This window comes from Bos indicus, chromosome 20 (genome assembly GCF_029378745.1).
Source record: "Bos indicus isolate NIAB-ARS_2022 breed Sahiwal x Tharparkar chromosome 20, NIAB-ARS_B.indTharparkar_mat_pri_1.0, whole genome shotgun sequence".
NCBI lineage: Eukaryota > Metazoa > Chordata > Mammalia > Artiodactyla > Bovidae > Bos > Bos indicus.
In genome coordinates this window covers 12,394,958-12,414,513 of record NC_091779.1, presented here as the reverse complement: position 1 = coordinate 12,414,513, position 19,556 = coordinate 12,394,958, and the positions used below count along the sequence as shown (strand labels likewise).

The 19,556-nt window shown below is 38.9% G+C and overlaps 1 protein-coding gene across 16 annotated transcripts in view; it reads left to right on the top strand.

Annotated features, from left to right (window-relative positions):
• Nucleotides 1–19,556, top strand: part of MAST4 (microtubule associated serine/threonine kinase family member 4) — a 618,779-nt gene that overhangs the window by 542,075 nt on the left and 57,148 nt on the right. For all 16 annotated transcript variants that reach the window (XM_070774592.1, XM_070774594.1, XM_070774593.1 and 13 more), the window contains 6 exons: nt 1,003–1,081; nt 7,531–7,688; nt 9,790–9,865; nt 11,738–11,947; nt 13,947–14,048; nt 16,746–16,878. In XM_070774592.1, the coding sequence (XP_070630693.1) occupies nt 1,003–1,081; nt 7,531–7,688; nt 9,790–9,865; nt 11,738–11,947; nt 13,947–14,048; nt 16,746–16,878 (758 nt within the window). The remainder of the gene's footprint in view (nt 1–1,002; nt 1,082–7,530; nt 7,689–9,789; nt 9,866–11,737; nt 11,948–13,946; nt 14,049–16,745; nt 16,879–19,556) is intronic.

Genomic DNA, 19,556 nt, shown 5'->3' with positions numbered 1-19,556 from the left:
TCTTCACTGTGTTATGTGATTTTGAAGGCATAGTCCTATTCAAAATTGCTAATAAAATAGTCATTTTATTATTTATAATAAAATAATCCTACTTTAGCAACAGGATTGTCTTCACTGCTTTGACAACTCATCTGAGACCTTTGGAATGATCCCAATTAATAACTATAGAGTTCAACCCAGAAGCTATCCATCCTGTTGCCATTTGGAGATAAAAACCATATTCTATTAAGACTCCTGACAGCTTCACCTCTGTGACTAGTGCAGGTCACTCTACTCTGCATTAGCATCTACCACGAGTGGAGAATTTTCTTTCTTCGCTCCCTGTCACTGGCCAGAGCTGGGCCGCATACTCATAAACTCTGAAAGAGGCATTTACTGGAACACTTTATAAAGCCAGGTCATGTCAGAAGGTAATAACTCTTAAGAGATTGTGAACACAAGGTCAGTCACTTTCTTAGTGCTAAAGTTATTTGCCACTTAAGGCTTGAGCCGGCCACGAGCCCCCTGATCCTCCCTTCCTTTGGTGTTATGAGTAGGATTGTTCTCTTGAAAGTAATAAGCTGGAAGTCTTTAAGATGCGGTGGGAGTCCCCAGAGGCTGTTATACCACGCTGGAATCCAGGCCCTTCCAAAGATCGTGGCCCCAGTTATCAGTTTGCACATAGGAGTGTTTTCCTCCTGCCTTTCTATTTTTATTCATCTGAATCTGCTGAGTCCGACCAATGTAATTATCCCTGGTATTCATTTTGTCAAAGTGTATTAGTGAGAGATCAATAATATGGATCAACCCATTCACTTTCTACTTGTTTGGGTGTATTGATTCAGTTTAAATAAAAGTCAACCTGCTGTATAATGTTTGTTTACTCTGGCCCTTGCTGAACATTTCCACATCCTCATTGACTGCGTTTGCGTCATTTGTTCGACTAAGAACACTCGGTTTCCCTGGGGTTCCCGTGTAACCCTACTCCAGTGTTGGCCTAAGCTAATCGCATTTTCTCCCCAGGACTGATGGACGCCGCTGGTCCTTGGCTTCTCTCCCCTCCTCTGGCTATGGGACAAACACTCCCAGCTCTACGGTCTCTGTAAGTGCCCAGTTTTTCTCTTGTATACCCCAGAGCTCTTGCATGGGCAGCACTTCTCTGGGTATTCCCTGATGGGGAGGAGAGGATAAATTCTGCATGTCTGCCCCTCCGAGTAGGCTTCACATCAAATGATGAGCTGACAAACACAAAAAGGACATACTCTTTGCTGCAAGCTTTTAAATTATGGTGCACAAATTGAGCGAGTCCCCAGATCACAAGTTGGGAGGAGACTGGGAGCTTTTGTTTTAATACCATTTGGTGTTTGGGGGTAGGGGAGGGAACACAATCTGGTTTTATTGCTTTGGTTCCATGCCAGTGATATTAGTACTGAAAATGCCATTAAACCTTGATGGCCTGGGTCATTTTTTTCTTGTATGGCTTAGATGTAGAGTTCTGTTTTGTTTTGTTTTTTAGTTTTTCTCTTTCAAAGAAAAGAAATGGCAAGCCTTAAATTTTTACCTTCTGGATAAAAACTTTCTTTTAAGGAGAGATTAAAAGAACTTAGCAGTAGGTTGAGATCAATACAGAGACAAGATGAAGCCATGGAAATAGGATAGAGGAAGAAGGATACTGTTGCCGCAAACTACAACATTTCAACAAGAGCCCTAGCAATTACTGAAAGTGATTCAGTGGCTTAGATACATGCCTTCTCCACTTAAATTAGTGATATTGTGGGATATTTGTCTCTACAGAGCTTTATTTTTTTACTTTACTTTTTTATTGAAGTATAGTTGATTTACGATATTGTGTTAATTTCTGCTGTACAGCAAAGTGATTCAGTTATACACATAAAGATATACACATTCTTTTTTATATTCTTTTCCATTATGATTTATTCCAGAATACTGAATATAGTTCCCTGTGCTATACTGTAGGACCTTGCTGTTTATCCATTCTTTATATAATAGTTTGCATCTGCTAAACCCCTGACTCCCTATCCATCCCTCCCCTCCCTACCTCCCCTTCTATAGAGCTTTAGATTTAGAAGCTGGTGGTCATTTAGAAGGACCTAGGATATGGTGTCCCATGGATGGAGGAGCCTAGTAGGCTGCAGTCCATGGGGTCGCTAAGAGTCGGACACGATTGAGCGACTTGGCTTTCACTTTTCACTTTCATGCATTGGAGAAGGAAATGGCAACCCATTCCAGTGTTCTTGCCTGGAGAATCCCAGGGACGGGGAGCCTGGTGGGCTGCCGTCTATGGGGTCGCACAGAGTTGGACACGACTGAAGTGACTTAGCAGCTTAGCAGCAGGATATGGTGTAGGTCAATCAATAAGTACCTAATGGAGCAGTCTGAAAGCTCTTGTACCAGCCAGGAACGTGGACCTGATGGTTTTAGAGCCACTTCTGAGTCATTCTCATCTTCATTTTGTCAAAATCTTTGGTTTATCGCAAAGGGTTATCTATGTTTCCCCTCCCCCATAAACCCCAGGACTGTGCTAAGCATATAGGTTCACACTTAATATCGGTGAATTGAAAAGAAGCTGTGATTAAATATATACACTTTAATTGATATCACCAGTGCCTTATATTTTGTTTCCAGAGTTCCAGATGCAATGTAACATGGGTTTTCTAGAGCAAAATACTGGCCTGTTAAAATCTGTTGGATTACTTTTACCATCTTCTTATAATATTTTTTTGAGGAGCAATAATTTATTTTCCTATCCATTATTCCATTGTGTTGTGGTATGTGAGTTAATTGCCCATTTAGATCGTTTTTTGACACATCCTGACAACCTTGAATAGTTTCAGTGGCACTTTAGCCTCACATCCAGGAAAGGATATTCACAACTCTTGAGTGGCTTCAGTGGATAGAATTGTCACTAAATAATGGTAAACAAAGTCAGCCTTGTTTTTTTTGTGTGTGTCAGTAAGTAGCATTGTTTATCATTAGCCCATGTTTTAGATCTTGAAAGCATTAGCTACCACAGTGTGAAAATGATTGCTGAAACTGACTGACCAGAAAGCAAAAAAGAATAAGAATTTTAAGTGGTATTCTTCCCTAGACTTGCGAGCATCTCCAGTTAGAAGCCAACCACCAGTAAGCAGAGTACTTCTCCCGTTCTCCTACATTCTCTCATTGAATCATCCCCATGCCTCAGATTTGTATCTTCTTTCTTGACTTCAAATCCTTTTTATTTTAACTATATCACCTTGCTTTGCCCTGCCGTCAAGTCTTATTATAGTTTGGATATAGAAGTTTCTCTTTTGCAAGAAAAACAGGGGAGCATGCAGGATCTTTCTTCTTTCTGTCTGTAGCTATTAAATCATATGTCATTTTTAAAAGTGAATCTAAAAAGCGAGGGTGAGCTACATAGACGTGGACCCCATTTGGTACAAACTTTAGAATATTTTTATAAACACTTATTATGTGCTAGGTCCTAGTCTCACTATTTATAGTGCATTGGCTCATTTAATTGTAAATGAAAAATTTGAAAAAAAATGAAAAAATATAAATTGTAAAATTTAATTGACTTGTTTAATTGTCTCATTTATTTGTAAAAACATACTTTATAATGTAGTTGCCATTGTTTTCATCATTTTATGGCTCAAAGCTCTGAGGCACAGAGAATGAACTGAGGGGCTGTGTACTAACCCCTGTGTTGTAGCAATAAGAATACAGTAAGCCTCTCAACCCTGGGCACCTGACTTTTTAAAAAAGGAATTCACAAGGTATTGCTTAAACCAAACTTGATAATTAATAAATCTGACCTGACCATCTGTCATGATGTCATTGCTGTCCCTGACTTACATATATGCCTGAAGAAGCAGCTTTCTGAGGCAATTTTTAGTCACACACATGTATTGTGTTTCTAGCAGCTTCTACCCAGAGGTAAGGCAGCTTTTCTCTTAGGTGTTTATTTTATTGGAAAAGGTGGTATCATATAATTGTGGATCTTGTATTCCTCTTTTCCCCTTCAAAATCAAATTGTAACTTTCAAAATTACAGTCATTTTTGAAATGTATTTTTGAAAATACATTTGAAATAGATTTTTGAAATGTAGGTGCTCTAACAAGTTCAGTTATTTTTTTTCTCCTTATTGGCTATTGATAAAAACAATAATTGAAAATTTGAAATGCTGCTTCTCATTTTCTTCAGTTTCTTTATGTTCTTGCCCTTTAAATGTTAGGACAGAAAATTGTGCAAAGCTGCTCAGGAGTTGCATTTTTTTCTTTTCTAAGTCTAACCTGAATCACTTTTAGAATCTCATTTTCTGGGTTAACTGGTTGTGATTAAATTAATTAGAAATGATTTTGGGTATTTTTTAAATAAAAACACAGAATATATATGGATAAAATCACAAACACTTTGAAAATACAGCTTAAGTTTTAGATATTTGTTGTTAGCTGAGTTCCAAAGTTGCTAATGCTGAAATGTAAATACCATGTCCTTTGGGTATTATAGAAACCGCAAAATTCCCAAATGTTAAAATGCTTCATTCTGAAATTGAAAAGATTTGGTCATATGAAGTTAATCAGTCCTTCCTCAGGATATTTAGTATTGCTGCTTCTCATAATTTCAAGTTTTGTAGTTAAAATTAATTTGAGAAACTTTTCCAAAGTAATATTCAGATTATAATTTTTAATTTTAAAATAAGTAATATGGAATTATAGCAGTCAGAAGACATCTCCCATATATTTCTCACAGATAAATTATTTTATGCTGGGGGAAAGAATAAAAATAAGAGTATAAATACTTATAAATATGAGGTCTGACTATAAAATAATATTACTTTGAGTGGAAAACTACACATACATACGAATACTGTCCTTTGCAAAATGCTTATCTTGGGAAACTAGTTTATTTGAATATCATTGCTCACAACATTTTGGGGAAACTCTTCTAATTGCCTTGAGAACTAGAAGCACAGTTCTTTTTGTAAATCTTCACTCTTTGAAAGTGGATTTGATTTATGATGTAGTCAGAAGTTATATATGCAAACTAGTTGGGTGATGAGACTTACTGGCACCACATTTAGAGAGCATGCTAGAAATATAAAGTCATGGGACTTAATATATTGAGGAATCCCAAACTAATTCTTGAAACTCTAGTAAAAGTGCTGTTCCAAGGATGTATTGACCAGCAGAGGTATCTTTTCAGGAAGCTTGTGAGGTCCTGGGGACAGCGCCTGCAGCCTCTGTCACAAGCTCGCCTCTGAGTCCCCGATCTTTGCTGGAACTGACTCCTGGACTGACCCTCTGTCGTCCATTAGTGACTCACTCAGGGGGCCCTGTTTGATACCTTTTGAATTCCCAGGCCGTTTGGAGAGCCTCCAGTTGTTCCCTGTTCCATAAACTCATCCGGTGTCACTCGGATAGCGTCGCCCTTTTCCCATTCACACCTCGTTTGTCCCAGCTGAGAGGAGGGACGCTGTCTCCCCAGAGAGGCCCTTTGCCTCTCACTTCTCTAATACTTTTCCCACCTCATCATTCATTCTAACATATCCCCATCAGTAAGCCCTGGGCACATTGCTGTGGAGTTCAGTCACATGGTTGTGTATATGGTATAACCACAAAATTTTCCTGTTGGAGTTAGCACCTGTAAACATTTTAGTACATTTGCTACAGCTATTTTTAACATAAACTTTTATTTTGATTAATAAATAAAATATTAAAGTGGAAATAAAGCCCTTCCTGCACAGGCCTTTTCTCTTCCCTCCTCAGAGGGAATCACTCCCTAAAGTCAGTGTGTCCTTCTCATGCAAGCACAGGTTCATAATGCCTTACTCTTTAAGTCTGGTGTGGTTCTGGAATTAATTTTCACATTTTACAAAGTTAACATGGTCCTCCCTGTACTGTACATAACAGCCCAGCCGCAACTGGGCCAGCAACTCAGAATCAAATACATTAATATTTCTGTGGCAAAGCTGAATTAACATTCACATCAACTGGATTAAATGCATATTTTAAATGACTTTCCATCAGTTCAATTGATGGTTTGCCACCAAAAAGTTATCACTGGGAATTTATGAATAGACATCTGGGTTTTTTAATCTTGGCTACATAATTGTGTACACTGATTTACCTTTGAAACATATATACAAATTCTTAATTCCGGTTTTCCGTTTGCTGATTTCATCATCTTTGCTTTTATGGCTGCTGCTTCTCTCCTGCTGGCATTGATTGTTCTTATTCTTTTACTGATGTCTTGAGTTGACTTTGTGCGTTTTGTTTCTTTTTTCATGGTGACAGTATTTAAGACTTGACTTGTGTTTTATGACTAGAGCTTTGGTTTACCTCAGATGTCTTTCTAGCAGTGTTCTCATTTTTATAGTTTATAAAATAATCTCATTACATTGTAAAAATACCTCTTTGTCTTAGTATGTACTTAGAAAGCATTTTATAATTTCAAGGTGTAAGGATATTTTAAAGCTTTAGTCTATTAATTTCTAATCACTGCAGTGGAGTGGTGCAGTGTTTATGAAGTGTGCTCTTGATGTGGCAGTTCTTTTTAAATTAAAAAAAAAAAAACCTGCTTGAATGGAATATTCAAATGAGTGGTATCTTTCAAAATATGCTTATTCTACCTGTGTTTCCATTACTCAAATATTTCTCATTTCTTTTGTTAGAATCACTTAAAGAGTTTACCTCTCAATAAAAACAAATAAGCAATCACATTGTTTAATAGTTACATTTCTCAGACTGATTAAAAGCTGTGTTGTTTAGCCATTCTTCTTTTCAACCTTACTTCTCTCTAAGTGCTGAGTGATTTTCAAAGAGCACATCTAGGTTCAAGGGATTAAAAAAAAACTCAACACCACTGAAGCTGTTAAAAAAGAAAATAGCGTTAAGTCAGAACACAGAAAAAATTTCCAATTCCCAGTTTTTAAAACAATGGCATTAGTGAGACAAATATTTTCTTTTCCCATCCCCTTTTTACCCAGGACTTGTATCGATGATAATCGGATCAAAGGACAGCATGCTTTGTAAAGACAGATCTCATTGCCTTATTACTTTATGATTATACATCATAGAGTTCACTTACGAATATACATCATAGAATTAATTTTATGTTACTTACCCGAATTGCAAGTGTTAGAAGCGAGGACGTCACACTCAACTGAGAACTAATCTGTCATTTATTGCACCCAAATTCTTACTCCAGTTGTCACTTTCTTGCTCTAGTTTTGACTGGGTCCCATCCATCTTCAGACCCTGGTTTTTCTTCAGAGAGTAAACAATTTTTGAGTTAATTGTAGACAACCGAGATAAAATATGGTAGCCATCTAGACCTCTGGAGACCACATCAAGGTATACATACCGTCCATGGGTCGGCAAAAAGTCAGACGCGACTGAGCGACTTCCCTTTCCACTTTCATTGCCATTATAACATGGAAAGGATGCAGTATAAAATGGTGATATAACAAAATTTAGTGCTGTGACCTAATATTCATTTAAAGCATTTCTCTTTGATGTAGTCATTAAACCTCACTTTGGTTTGTTGTAGTCATCCTGTTCCTCCCAGGAGAAGTTGCATCAGTTACCGTATCAACCGACACCAGATGAATTACACTTCTTATCAAAACATTTTTGTACCACTGAAAGCATCACCACAGAGAACAGATGCAGAAACACACCCATGCGCCCCCGTTCCCGAAGTTTGAGGTATGTAGACCTGATTGAAATTTTTTATTAGTTGGATAACCTCTTTTCAACCATTTCAGGGAAAGACTTTTGGTCCTCTAACTCATATATGTGTTAATTGGTTTATGAATTACTATAAATGTAGTGTGATTTTTTTTTTTTTTTTTTGCATCTATGGTGATATAGTAAACTGCCTCTTACTATTTTTCTTTTAAATTCGTAACAAGTTACTAATTGCTGTGGTAACAGAAACCATAGTGCACTACAAGGACCTCCTGAGAAACTTCTAGCCATTTCAAGACCATCTAATTATGGTGTTACATCAATTAATATTTTACAAAGAAGCTTGGCTAAAAAGGAAGGGCAGCGTGTTCAGGTTCACATTTGGAATTCAGATTCCTTTTTACGAAAATCCACCCAGGCCTTGGGGTTTTCCTTCTCATCACAAGTCTTACTTTCTCCAGGATTATGAGCTAGCCATTAGGAATTTGTGTCCCTTGTATTTTGTCAAGCCAAATGTAGTCCATTTGACATTGAATAGGGCTGGTTTTATTTTGACCTCGTCTCAGAAAATAATAGACGTCACTGTTTCGTTCCTCTGGAGTGACTCTAACAGAGAGACAAAAATATTTATTAAGGAGTGCTTGGGAATTACACCTGTTGGGGGAAGGAGTGGGTAGTGGGATTGAGCAGAAGAGAAGTCCAGCCACAGTGCAGGCCTAACAGCCACAGCCAACTCCATAGGGAGTTCTGAGGATGACATGACCCATCAGAGCTGTCCCTCTGGACCAAATGACCCTTCCTTTCTATCTCCACTCAGTCCTGGGATGTAGTACCCTGGGAAGGACTTGGCCTTGGGTGAGGGGGCTCTGCATGCATGCCAAGTTGCTTCAGTGGTGTCTGACTCTTTGCAACCCCATGGACTATAGCCCACTAGGCTCCTCTGTCCATGGAACTCTCCAGGTCAGAATACTGGGATGGGTAGCCATTCCCTTCTTCTGGGGACCTTCCTGACCCAGGGATTGAACCTGTCTGCTGTGGCTCCTGCCTTGCAGGTGGATTCTTTACCATGGAGCCACAGGGGAAGCCTGAGGGGACTCTGCATCTGAGGCCATGTCCAAGGGGTCTGACAGCTGAAGGCTTCTACAGCCCCAGCAGCTGGGACAACAGGTCCTTCTCTGCAGGGGGAGCAGGTAGTCCATCTCTGGGTCCTCCAGAATATGAGATCTCCATGGTGTATAGAACTGGCCTGCATTGATAGGAGGGTTTATTATGAAACCTAGTTTCTCAGGTATTCAGTTGAACATCAGTTTGCTGAGAAGGGTTGTAGCCACATGATGTAATCATGTTAGATTATTTTGAGATACGGAATAAAATGTTATGAATTCATTTAGAGCCATTGTATTTTACCACATGGGTGCCATTTTTGGTATTATGAAAGGAGTTCACAGGATAGCTAGTGCAAGCAGCTATATCTTCTCAGGAATACATAAGGTCACACTGCAGTTGCCCAACCATGTTGGCACTAGGAAGGAGCAGGAGCCTACTATTGAAATAAAAAGAAAACCTCAGAGTTGGGTGCCTCTGTTTGATACTGCACACGGTGCCTGCCTCAGCATCCCAACCCCAGCTAGAAAATGGATTTCGGTGGTGACACCTGTGCTGTGGAAAACTCTCAAATCTCTTCAGTGGTACGTGGCAGAGCGCAGGTGTATGATAACAGTGTGAAATTAGACAGTGCAGCGTGTCCTGGACATTGCTGTTTGTACTCTCTTATATCCCAGTTCATTCAGTGGTTTCTGGAACCACACAAGTACACGCTACATACAAAATGTAATTGCAATTTAAGAATGTTTTATGAACTTTTATATTGCACCTATAGTGAATTTTCAGCATTCTACTTCTGGAGCTTTCTTTTTGAATGGTATTCAGGGCTTCTCTGTTTGTGAGTATGTGTGTGTGTGTGTGCATGCTAATGACTGATTTTGTAGTTTATTACCTAATATACTTTTCTTACAAAGGCTGCATAGTACTTTTGTTGCAACCCATTGTTTATAAATAAAAAACTTATTTTCATTTCATGCTGTGGCAAGTTTAAAAGGGTAATTTGCTTTGCTTGCAGCCCTGGACGTTCTCCCGCCTGCTGTGACCATGAAATAATTATGATGAACCATGTCTACAAAGAAAGGTTCCCAAAGGTAATGAATTGAATTGAAGATGTCTAGCATCTAAACGTTGTAAGGTGGTTTTGTTGAGGGAAGTAATGGTCTGGTCCAGTCATGACTTGCATAAAATAGCACTGTAACCTTCTTTAGAAAGGTAACATCACTAAGCATTTTTAAAAGCTGCTGAGAATTAGCCACACAGTCTGTGGACTGAAATGGCTGTAAAGTAAATCCCATTGGTTCACCTGCCCAGTGTTACGAGTTGGAGGTGGGGTTGCTGGTGAGATGCTCCATGCGCGTCTGCTTTGAAAGGCCGCTAGACTCTGGGGCTCCCCCTGGGGCTCCTTCTGCCCGTTCTGGGCCTGCTGCCGTTTGGTCCAGCAGAGACTGTTCCGCTTCCTCAGAAGCCTGTAGATCGGTCTATGTCACAAAAGTCTTTTACTTTTTTCACCTAATTTTTTCTTTTCTGTGGCTTCCAATCTCTTCAGCAATTATAAGTCTAATCCTCTTTATTCAGAAGGAGAGTCCAGTTGCAGTGTTCCCCATTAGACAGGCCAGTAGAATTTGGACTGAACCAGAGAGCCTTTGGAGATGGGTTGATGCCAGTTGCCCCGGCTGCAAAGAGCTGCTGTCTGCCGTCCCCATCACCTAGTCCCCATGGCTTTTCCACCAGCGTGTTTCTACGCATTTGGGAGAAACAGTCGCTCCATTCTGTCCCCGTTCCTCCCTTTATCACCTCTGTAACCCTAGGCAAGAGAGCAAAAGGAAATCCTCGGCTTCATAAATCAGGAGTAGAGTACTTATTATTTGTAATGAACCCAACATTGATGTCATTGATTACGGTCGTTTCGGCCATTTATCACATGTCACTTGCTCACCAGGGAAACAGATCCTGACTTTACCAGTGAATACTGGTTAGGGTTTTAGAAAGGAACAGGAGACAGAGGGAATCTCCCAGGATATACAGTAAATGCAAGCAAGGAATATTGATTAGGCAATCGGGGATCCCACAGAATGAAATAAAAACTGAGAAGGAAATTTTAGACTTATGTTGTCAAGGGAATCCCTTTGACCTTTGTGCCCAAGATGTAGCTTTTTGAGGAAAGGATACTGATGGTATGAGATGCTTGTTCCTGGTACATTAAAATACAGCCAAGAGAGCAAACTGTTGGCCCGTCCTATGGAACTCTAACTTCAGTTCTGATTTTTGAATAGGTACAAACAGAGCTGTAAGTATTTGATATTTTCAGCGAACTATCTGAAAGAGCCCAAGATCTGAAATGACAGCACAGCAATTCACAGATCCTGAGTTATTTGGAGAAGCTTACATGGACCATTTTACATTTGATAAGGCATAGAAAATAAGTAATTATCACCCTGGGAGATTCAGTTTCTCATATATACCTCTTTTTCCACTTGGTGAGGCTTATTCTTCCTCTTCTTTTTTTTTTTTCAAATAGACTTTATATTTTTAAGGCAGTTTTAGATTCATGGCAAAGTTGAACAGAAAGTATGGAGAGTTCCCAAATGCTCCCTGACCCCATACATACACAACCCTCTCTTATCAACAACCCCCTACACACCCCTGGTCCCAGAGTGGTCCATTTGTTACCACTGACAAACCAATACTGATGCATTGTAATCACCCAAAGTCCATAGTTTACATTAGGGTTCACTCCTGCATTGTATACTCTGTGGGTTTTGACACATGTATAATGACATATATGTATGTGGCATTTTATAGTATCATACAGAAGTGAGGCTTCTTTTAAATTTTAATTTCTAGAATTCTATTTGATAACTTGTAGAGGTCTCCAAAAATCCTAGATAAATGTGATGATTGTGCTGTTTACCTATTTGTGTTTCCTTGTATTATGTCTGTGTGTGCATGTCTTCTGAGAACAGGCTACAGCTCAGATGGAAGAGCGCCTAAAGGAGATCATCACCAGCTACTCTCCAGACCACGTTCTCCCCCTTGCAGATGGAGTGCTCAGCTTCACTCACCATCAGATTATCGAACTGGCTCGCGATTGTTTGGATAAATCCCACCAGGGTCTCATCACCTCACGATACTTCCTTGAATTACAGCACAAATTAGATAAGTTACTACAGGAGGTATGGACCTTATAAAGTTTTTTGATTTGTTTTGCTTTTACCCAGAAAAAAGACAAATTTTATGAGTGCATCTGCCTAACAAGTTTCAACCATGAGATGGAGTTCATGTTACAGAGAAGCAAAGAAGAAGAAAAAAATTGATTGCTACTTGCTATAAATTGATTCCAGTCAACATTTAGAGTAATAGAAAGTTAATGTAATAACGTTTACAGGAACCTTGGGACCCAGCAATCTATGGCTGTTGGAGAAGTGGATTGTGAAGGATTCTGAAGCAGTGATTTTTTTTCCCCCTCTTTAACCATAAAGTTATAAATTGCCTGAATATATGTGCATTATTTGATGATGCTATCTAGTTCTAATATCTGGAAAAGCTAAATGGAAAATTGCTGGCTTCTTTCAGGCCATATGTCCTATTAATTAACCTGCATGTGGTATAGGGTAGTAAATGGCAACTTACATTTTCATTGGTGTCAATATTTCTTCTAACAAAATACTCAATTTCTAAAACGACAGATAAACACAGGCCCCTTCCAGGCCTAACACTTGCATGCCTAGCTCCTGATAACACCCAAGACAGGAAGGGAGTGTGCATGGTGGGATGGAATTAGTGCATAATATTGCTGTCCTGATTTAAATTGATCATCCCCAGCCTGCAAGTAAAACCTGTTTAGCCTGTATATTTGGATATATTGTATTTTTGTATCCCATAGGCATACATTATGCCCATGTAAATAAAACCGTAGGTGGTTTTCTCTAAGGATGATTATGTAAATAATTGCATGGAACTGAATGAAAATATTGGCATCCTAGTTTTCTAGGAATCCATCTGTCCTTGCTCATACTGAATTCAGTTGTGGCAAGATGAGACAGTCCTCTCTGACAAGCAGCCGCTATTTTTCTTCCCTTTCCCATCTAAACCACCCAACAGAGTTCTGTGCTCTGTCCCCATTTCTCACATTTCAACCTTTTGTAGCCCACAGAGGCAGTTTTTCTCAGACTATCTTTGTGTGAACACTGTATTCTGGAGTTTTATTGTCAGTTTCCAATGTGTCATAGACCAATTCTACTGTAAATTACGATAAAAATGTATTTACCTCTGTGAGATATTTTTTCCTTAATTTCTCAGTTCTGTATCAGGATATCATTATAATTAGCAGTTAAGTTCTGTGGTTCATTCCTTATAGGCGTTCTCTGTGAAGGCTTGAATCCATAGCCAAAGCTATTTACATTGAAATACCCCACTTAATTTTGTTTCTATATGATAGACTTGGAAAGCCGTTTCATGGCAATTAGAAAAAATCTTAGGGTTTCAAAAAATCATCTGAATGCGCCATATAATAGATTAACTGTTGACTTTTAGAGAAATTTTTCTCTTGGGCAGAGGAGTATATATACGTGTAACATAAAGAGCATCATCAGGATCTATAGTTATAGTTGCCAGTTGGTTGTCTTTAAACACATTTTATTTTATAATCATTCCCCAGTGGTCATTTTCTTTGTTTTTTTCTTTTAAATGTTGACTGTTCTGTTATTGCTTGTATATAGTTTCTCAACCTACATTTTGGAAAGTCGCCTTTGATTTAATTATTCACCTAACATTTGACGTAAGCAGCATACAGCTTCTCCAGTTATATGTGGAAAATCAAGGTTCCTCATTAACTATCCACTCTGCTTGTATCATGTACTTGATGTGTCATAAACCTTTAATGTCTCCTTCATTCATGGCTCACATTAAGGGCCCTAATGTTTGATTTTTAACGCAGAGAATAAATCAACGTTTTGCAATTAAAATGTAGCTAATGGAGCCATTTTGTAGATCTAGACGTTTAGTAGTGTCCGTTTATGTAGAGATAATGTCTGCTTATCAATCTTTTAGAAGTATTTTCTAAGTCACTTAGTTTTTGAATATTTTCAGTTATCTAATTAGCACGCTTTGCTGATTTTCTTTCCCATTTAATGGAGCAACTGTCTCATCATTCTTTTCATTGCTTCCTCATAGGCTCACAATCGTTCAGAAAGTGGAGAGCTGGCATTTATTAAACAACTAGTTCGAAAGATCCTGATTGTTATTGCCCGCCCTGCTCGCTTATTAGAGTGCCTGGTGAGTTGTCCCTCGAGGTGACTTTGTTATTTATTGTTAACTGTGGGAAAACAGGGACTACCTGAAAGCTCCAGTTGCATTTGGCTTCAGAGACAGAGCTAAATGGAAAGAGTCAAGAAAGAGGAAGTGAAGTCACTCAGTCTTTGAGAGTGAAGTGACACACCACTCTTTGAGACCCCATGGACTGTAGCCTGCCAGGCTCCTCCTTCCATGGATTTTCTAGGCAAGAATACTGGAGTGGGTTGCCACTTCCTTCTCCAGGGGATATTCCAAACCCAGGGATCAAACCCAGGTCTCCCACATTGCAGGCAGATTCTTTACAGTCTAAAGCCACCAAAGAAGCCCAAGAAAGGGTCAAGAGGAACAGCAACTCATGAATGTTTATGACAGCATCTGTGCTTTCCTTCCCTGGTTTTCGGTAAAATTCTAGGACTTGTGTTGTATTAAGAGATGGTTGTTATCACATTCTGGTCAAACCTAAAAAACTGATCATGAAATAATGCATTTGACTTTATCTCAGCATAATTTCTGTGTTTGGGCTCATTCAAGACATTCACTGTGACTCACTTTTCTGGGGATGCCAAGGTGCAGAGAAAGGGAAATCAGAGCTAGGATAAATGGTAACCTGTGGTTATAACTCTTACTTTTAAAGTGTTTCATGTTTGAAATAAGGGCTTAGCAGCAGCCCATTTGGAGAATACAGTAGGGCCTTATCCAGACCTCAAGGAATGAGATTTTCCACAATTAGTTTGTTTTATCAATTATACTTTCTTTAGTCAGTGACTATTTTCCTGTTTGAAAATCTTTATTTTACGTTGTTTTATTGAAATGTCAGTCAACACTGTGAACAAAGATGAGGGTTCAAATAAAAGAATAGTTTCATGGGGCTTCAAGTAGTATCAAAACTCACTTTTAAGTTCACAAGGTTGAAATACTGATATTTATAACATGTGTACAATACAGCTTTTCAGGATTTTACATGTACACACATATACATACTGGGTGATATTAGTTTGGTTTTACTCTTATTGTAATTAAGATGTGTGGGTTTTTTAATACCAGTGAAAGTTTACAGCCTCGTAAACTTATACCAGTGCATAGTGAGATGTGGTAGAGGCTAAGTCTAGAGGAGAAAGGTAGGCGTATGGTGGAGGAAGTCTTTGCATCAATGCAGGGACTCTTAGACTCCTAGACTCAAAAGCACCACTCAGCACTGGAGTGTCTCTGGAAGAATAAAGGGAAAGCAAAATACTCCGGATGCCTCTGGGAGGAGGGAGCCATGTGACTGCCAGATACCGGCAGAAGGAAGACTGGTTTTTTCCCTGCTCTTTGTCTTGTACCTTTTGAATTATGCACCACAGCCTTGTACTTCCTGCAGTTGTTCAGTTTTGGGGGAAATACCATTTAGCATTGAAATCTGCTTCTCTGGACAGCAGCAGACATGCAAAGAGAGATGTTGGTTTAAAGAGGAAATGACTTTTTTTACAGGAATCAATCTTAATCAGAAGAGAAGCTGTAAAGGTCCATGTAACCTATCAAAGATAGAAACAAGTGAGCTGCTTTTTGAGCTGTTTAAAGCTCAGATGAAACTGGAGTTTGAGAATTTTAGGGACTATTTCTCCCAGCCATTCATCTTAGGCCTGTAGTTCCAATCTTGCCTTGCCTCTGGTCTTAGGTTTCTGTAAAGGGTACTGACGGAGAAGGCAATGGCACCCCACTCCAGCACTTTTGCCTAGAAAATCCCATGGACAAAGGAGCCTGGTGGGCTGCAGTCCATGGGGTGGCTAGAGTCGGACACGACTGAGCGACTTCACTTTCACTTTTCACTTTCATGCATTGGAGAAGGAAATGGCAACCCACTCCATTGTTCTTGCCTGGAGAATCCCAGGGACGGGGGAGCCTCGTGGGCTGCCGTCTATGGGGTCGCACAGAGTCGGACACGACTGAAGCGACTTAGCAGCAGCAGCAGCAGCAGCAAAGGGTACTGAGTTTGGACTTTGTTTGGCTTTACTCCATTTGCAGCGTGCTTTTTCATTTAGAGGCAGCAGCCAGCCAAAGGTAAACTACTTAAGAGAATATTACCAAGTTTTTACACAGAGGTAACTGGAAGTACAAGTTTTGTAATTTTCTTTCTTAATGTTCGTATCATGTGAATATTAATGGCATAATTTTAGAGTTCCATGATAGAAGTGGTAATTTTGAGATTTTTCTTTCTAATATTTTTGGACACCTCTACACTAAAGGAGTTTCCTTCAAAACTTTTCAGAAAAATGCATTCTCATATTGCTTCTTCTTAGGTTCTTTGTGCAGCGAGAGAAACTGAATCTCTTTGGAGGAGATTCATGGATTTTTAAAGCTTTTCTAAAATGGCACAATTAAAAATTCAGACCTGTTCATTTTTAGTAGGATAGATAGCTTAAGTGGAGCCTGGTACCTTCAAAGTCACATTACAAGGAAATTGGAAATGGAAATTATCTTTAGGTTACCAAGTATTTAAATGTCTTAGAATATGATTAGTCTTTGAATATAACCTGAAAATTATATGCTTTTTAAATGAAGTAATCCTTTTGCCTTCTTTCAGTATAAATAACTTACAACCATATGTATCCAGCAATTTCACTGTGAATGGGGTTTATGTAATAAAAATTAGACAATTTTGGCTCAAAGAAGCATACATCTGTGTTTGTCTTCTGTTAGGAATTTGATCCTGAAGAATTTTACTACCTATTGGAAGCAGCAGAAGGCCATGCCAAAGAAGGACAGGGTATTAAAACTGACATTCCCAGGTACATCATTAGCCAGCTTGGCCTCAATAAAGATCCTCTGGAAGGTGAGTAGTACCTGGTTGGGTTGACCTTTTACCTGCTTATGCATCAGGGCCTCATTGATGGCCTCATTAGTGGCAAATCTTTCCTTTTTCTTCATGTTTTGGCTCTATCTGGTGAAAAGGCCAAATCTGGGGGCCAATTGTGATCCAAAGGAAAGAGCTCTAAATCGAATTTTGGGTTTACCTAAAGTGGGGAAGAGACCTTGAAATCCTGAAGGCTTCTCAGCCTGAAACTTATTTCCAGGAAGGGTTAGATTTCCATCTTCTTTGGGTGTTTTTTCTCCTGCAAAGCACTACTTGATTCTTCTCAGGGGTGCACATTTTTTAAATGTTGATAAAGAAATTAATTACATTTATTTTAAAAGTGACATTTCACTGTGAGGAGTAAGGTAACTAATCACTGGTGATTAACTTTAAGTAAGGTGCAATGTTCATAAATCTATTTTTACTTGTTTCAGAAAAGTATGAAAAATAGTAATATATATATTATTATATATATACTGGGGAGCCAGTTGGAGAGAGAAGGCTTTCTAGAACTTAAGTAAGGATTTCTACTTGATTAAAAAAAAGAAAGTCTACTGCTATTAAATACAGAGAAGGGGAAGCACCCTGTTAGTGGGGTTTTTTTTTTTTTTTTTCCAAATCTGATACTGGAAAACCACCCCTGTCACCACCTTTTCCTGTTCATTATTGTTTGGGATTGTCATTTAAAACGCTTAGGTTATATACTGCCTGAAAAGACTCAAAAACAATCATAGACTCCTTTATTCAAAATTGTCTTCCTGGTTCATTAAATTGATTTTGCAAACAGTGTTTATCTTGCTAAATTGTTTGTGATGATGCTAACTGTTGGCACAGATATGTTCCCATCTACAGCCTGGGAACCTGCTGCTCTCTGCCTGCTCTCCTATTTCCCCCACTTTGTCTGCTCTTATGGCCATCGAATCTTTGCTTCCAGTGAAATGATGCATGCATTACGGGGAGATAATGCCAGATAAATTTATACTGTACTGAAAGCAATACCACAACAGATTTATCACTTATCGGAGACTGGTGGCTGCTTTTCTGAAAAGTTCCCTGGGGAGAGATTTTTCCCCACGGCTTTTAAATTACCATCTTTACCTTTTTGAATCATGAGTCTTCAGAAATGGTTTAAATCAATGAAATAAAAAGGGCAGATGTTTAATGGTATTTAGATGAGTTTTAAAAATCTCTTCAGGCATTACAAAATGATGCCTTAGCTTCCTGCTTCAAAAGCTGACTCTTGGTTCCATTCCATTACTACCCACTGCTTACAAATAATATGTATTTCCCAGATAATAGTTATTTAGCAGCAACTCTGTTTAAAACAGAACCATCTTTTAATTTGTTTTTTTATGAAAATAATTGGAGTGGGGGAGGCTGTCAAAGTGTATTATAGTGAGTCTTCACGCTCGTAGAGTTGAGGTTGTGTCAGCCCTTGAATTGTAGACCGAGTGAGCTCTTCACAGTTTTCTTACCTGGCGGGAAATATCGCTGTAGACTGAACCTTTGGTAGGGGAATAATCTGAGGCCATTTATATACCTTTATAGTCTTAAAAAAATGTTTAACACTGATTTTTGACAAGTTTCATGTTTAGTTATACAAATTTATCACTAGGAGTTGTGTTTTTAACTTTTTAATTTTCTGGATTCAGATCCAAGGATAATTTTTAATCTGTCTGCCATAGCACTTAAAACATGATTATTGCAAACTCTGATCTACGTATGTTTGCCTTCTTGTCATCCTGGACACTGGCAGACCTGAAGCTTGGCTTGTAAGGGTTAGGAGTGAGGGTCTGGTGTGGGACTGCCCAGAGTGTCAGCGCTGTAGGTGGATCACCCTGATCTCACTGTGAGAGCGTCCTCGTGCCTCAGTGCTTTCCCGAAAACCTGAATAATGGCGCCTCTTCATACGGTTGTTTTAGGGTTATATGAGTTCACCTCTGCACCCAAGATGTATAATAATGCTTAATAAGCTGCTGTTGCTGTTTTGGGGCTTCCCTGGTGACTCAGACGGTAAAGAATCTGCCTGCAGTGCGGGAGACCCAGGTTCGATCCCTGGGTTGGGAAGATCCCCTGGAGAAGGGAATGGCTACTCACTCCAGTATTCTTGCCTGGAGAATTCCATGGATAGAGAAGCCTGGCGGTGTACAGTTTGTAGGATTGCAGACAGTCAGACATGACACACAAATGCATACTTTGAGCCTCTCCAACTGAATACATTATAATTTAACTCCTAGTCCATAAATTCACAGTGCTAGTCACATAGGATGTTGACTCATTTGAATGACACGAAGAAAGCACACAGTTTTCACTGAGCTCATTTTTAATTCCTGGATTTCCTCTATAAGTAACCTGGTATAGTGTCAATCTCCAGTTATTTTAATTTCTGGAGTTAATTTTTCTCTAAAGGCAACACTCTAGTGTTGCTTTGCTTCATATCTTTTATGTGTAATCTCTCCCAAGAAAAGGATGATTATATTTATAAGAACATGAATACATGAAATACTGAGAGCATAAGAAATAATATTAGATACACACAAAAATATGTAACTAAATATTATAACTTCTTATTACACTTGTTTGATTTTTTAAAATTAGAAAATTCAAATTATTTGTGATCCTACCACTTAGAGATAACCCCCTATCAAAGTTTTGAA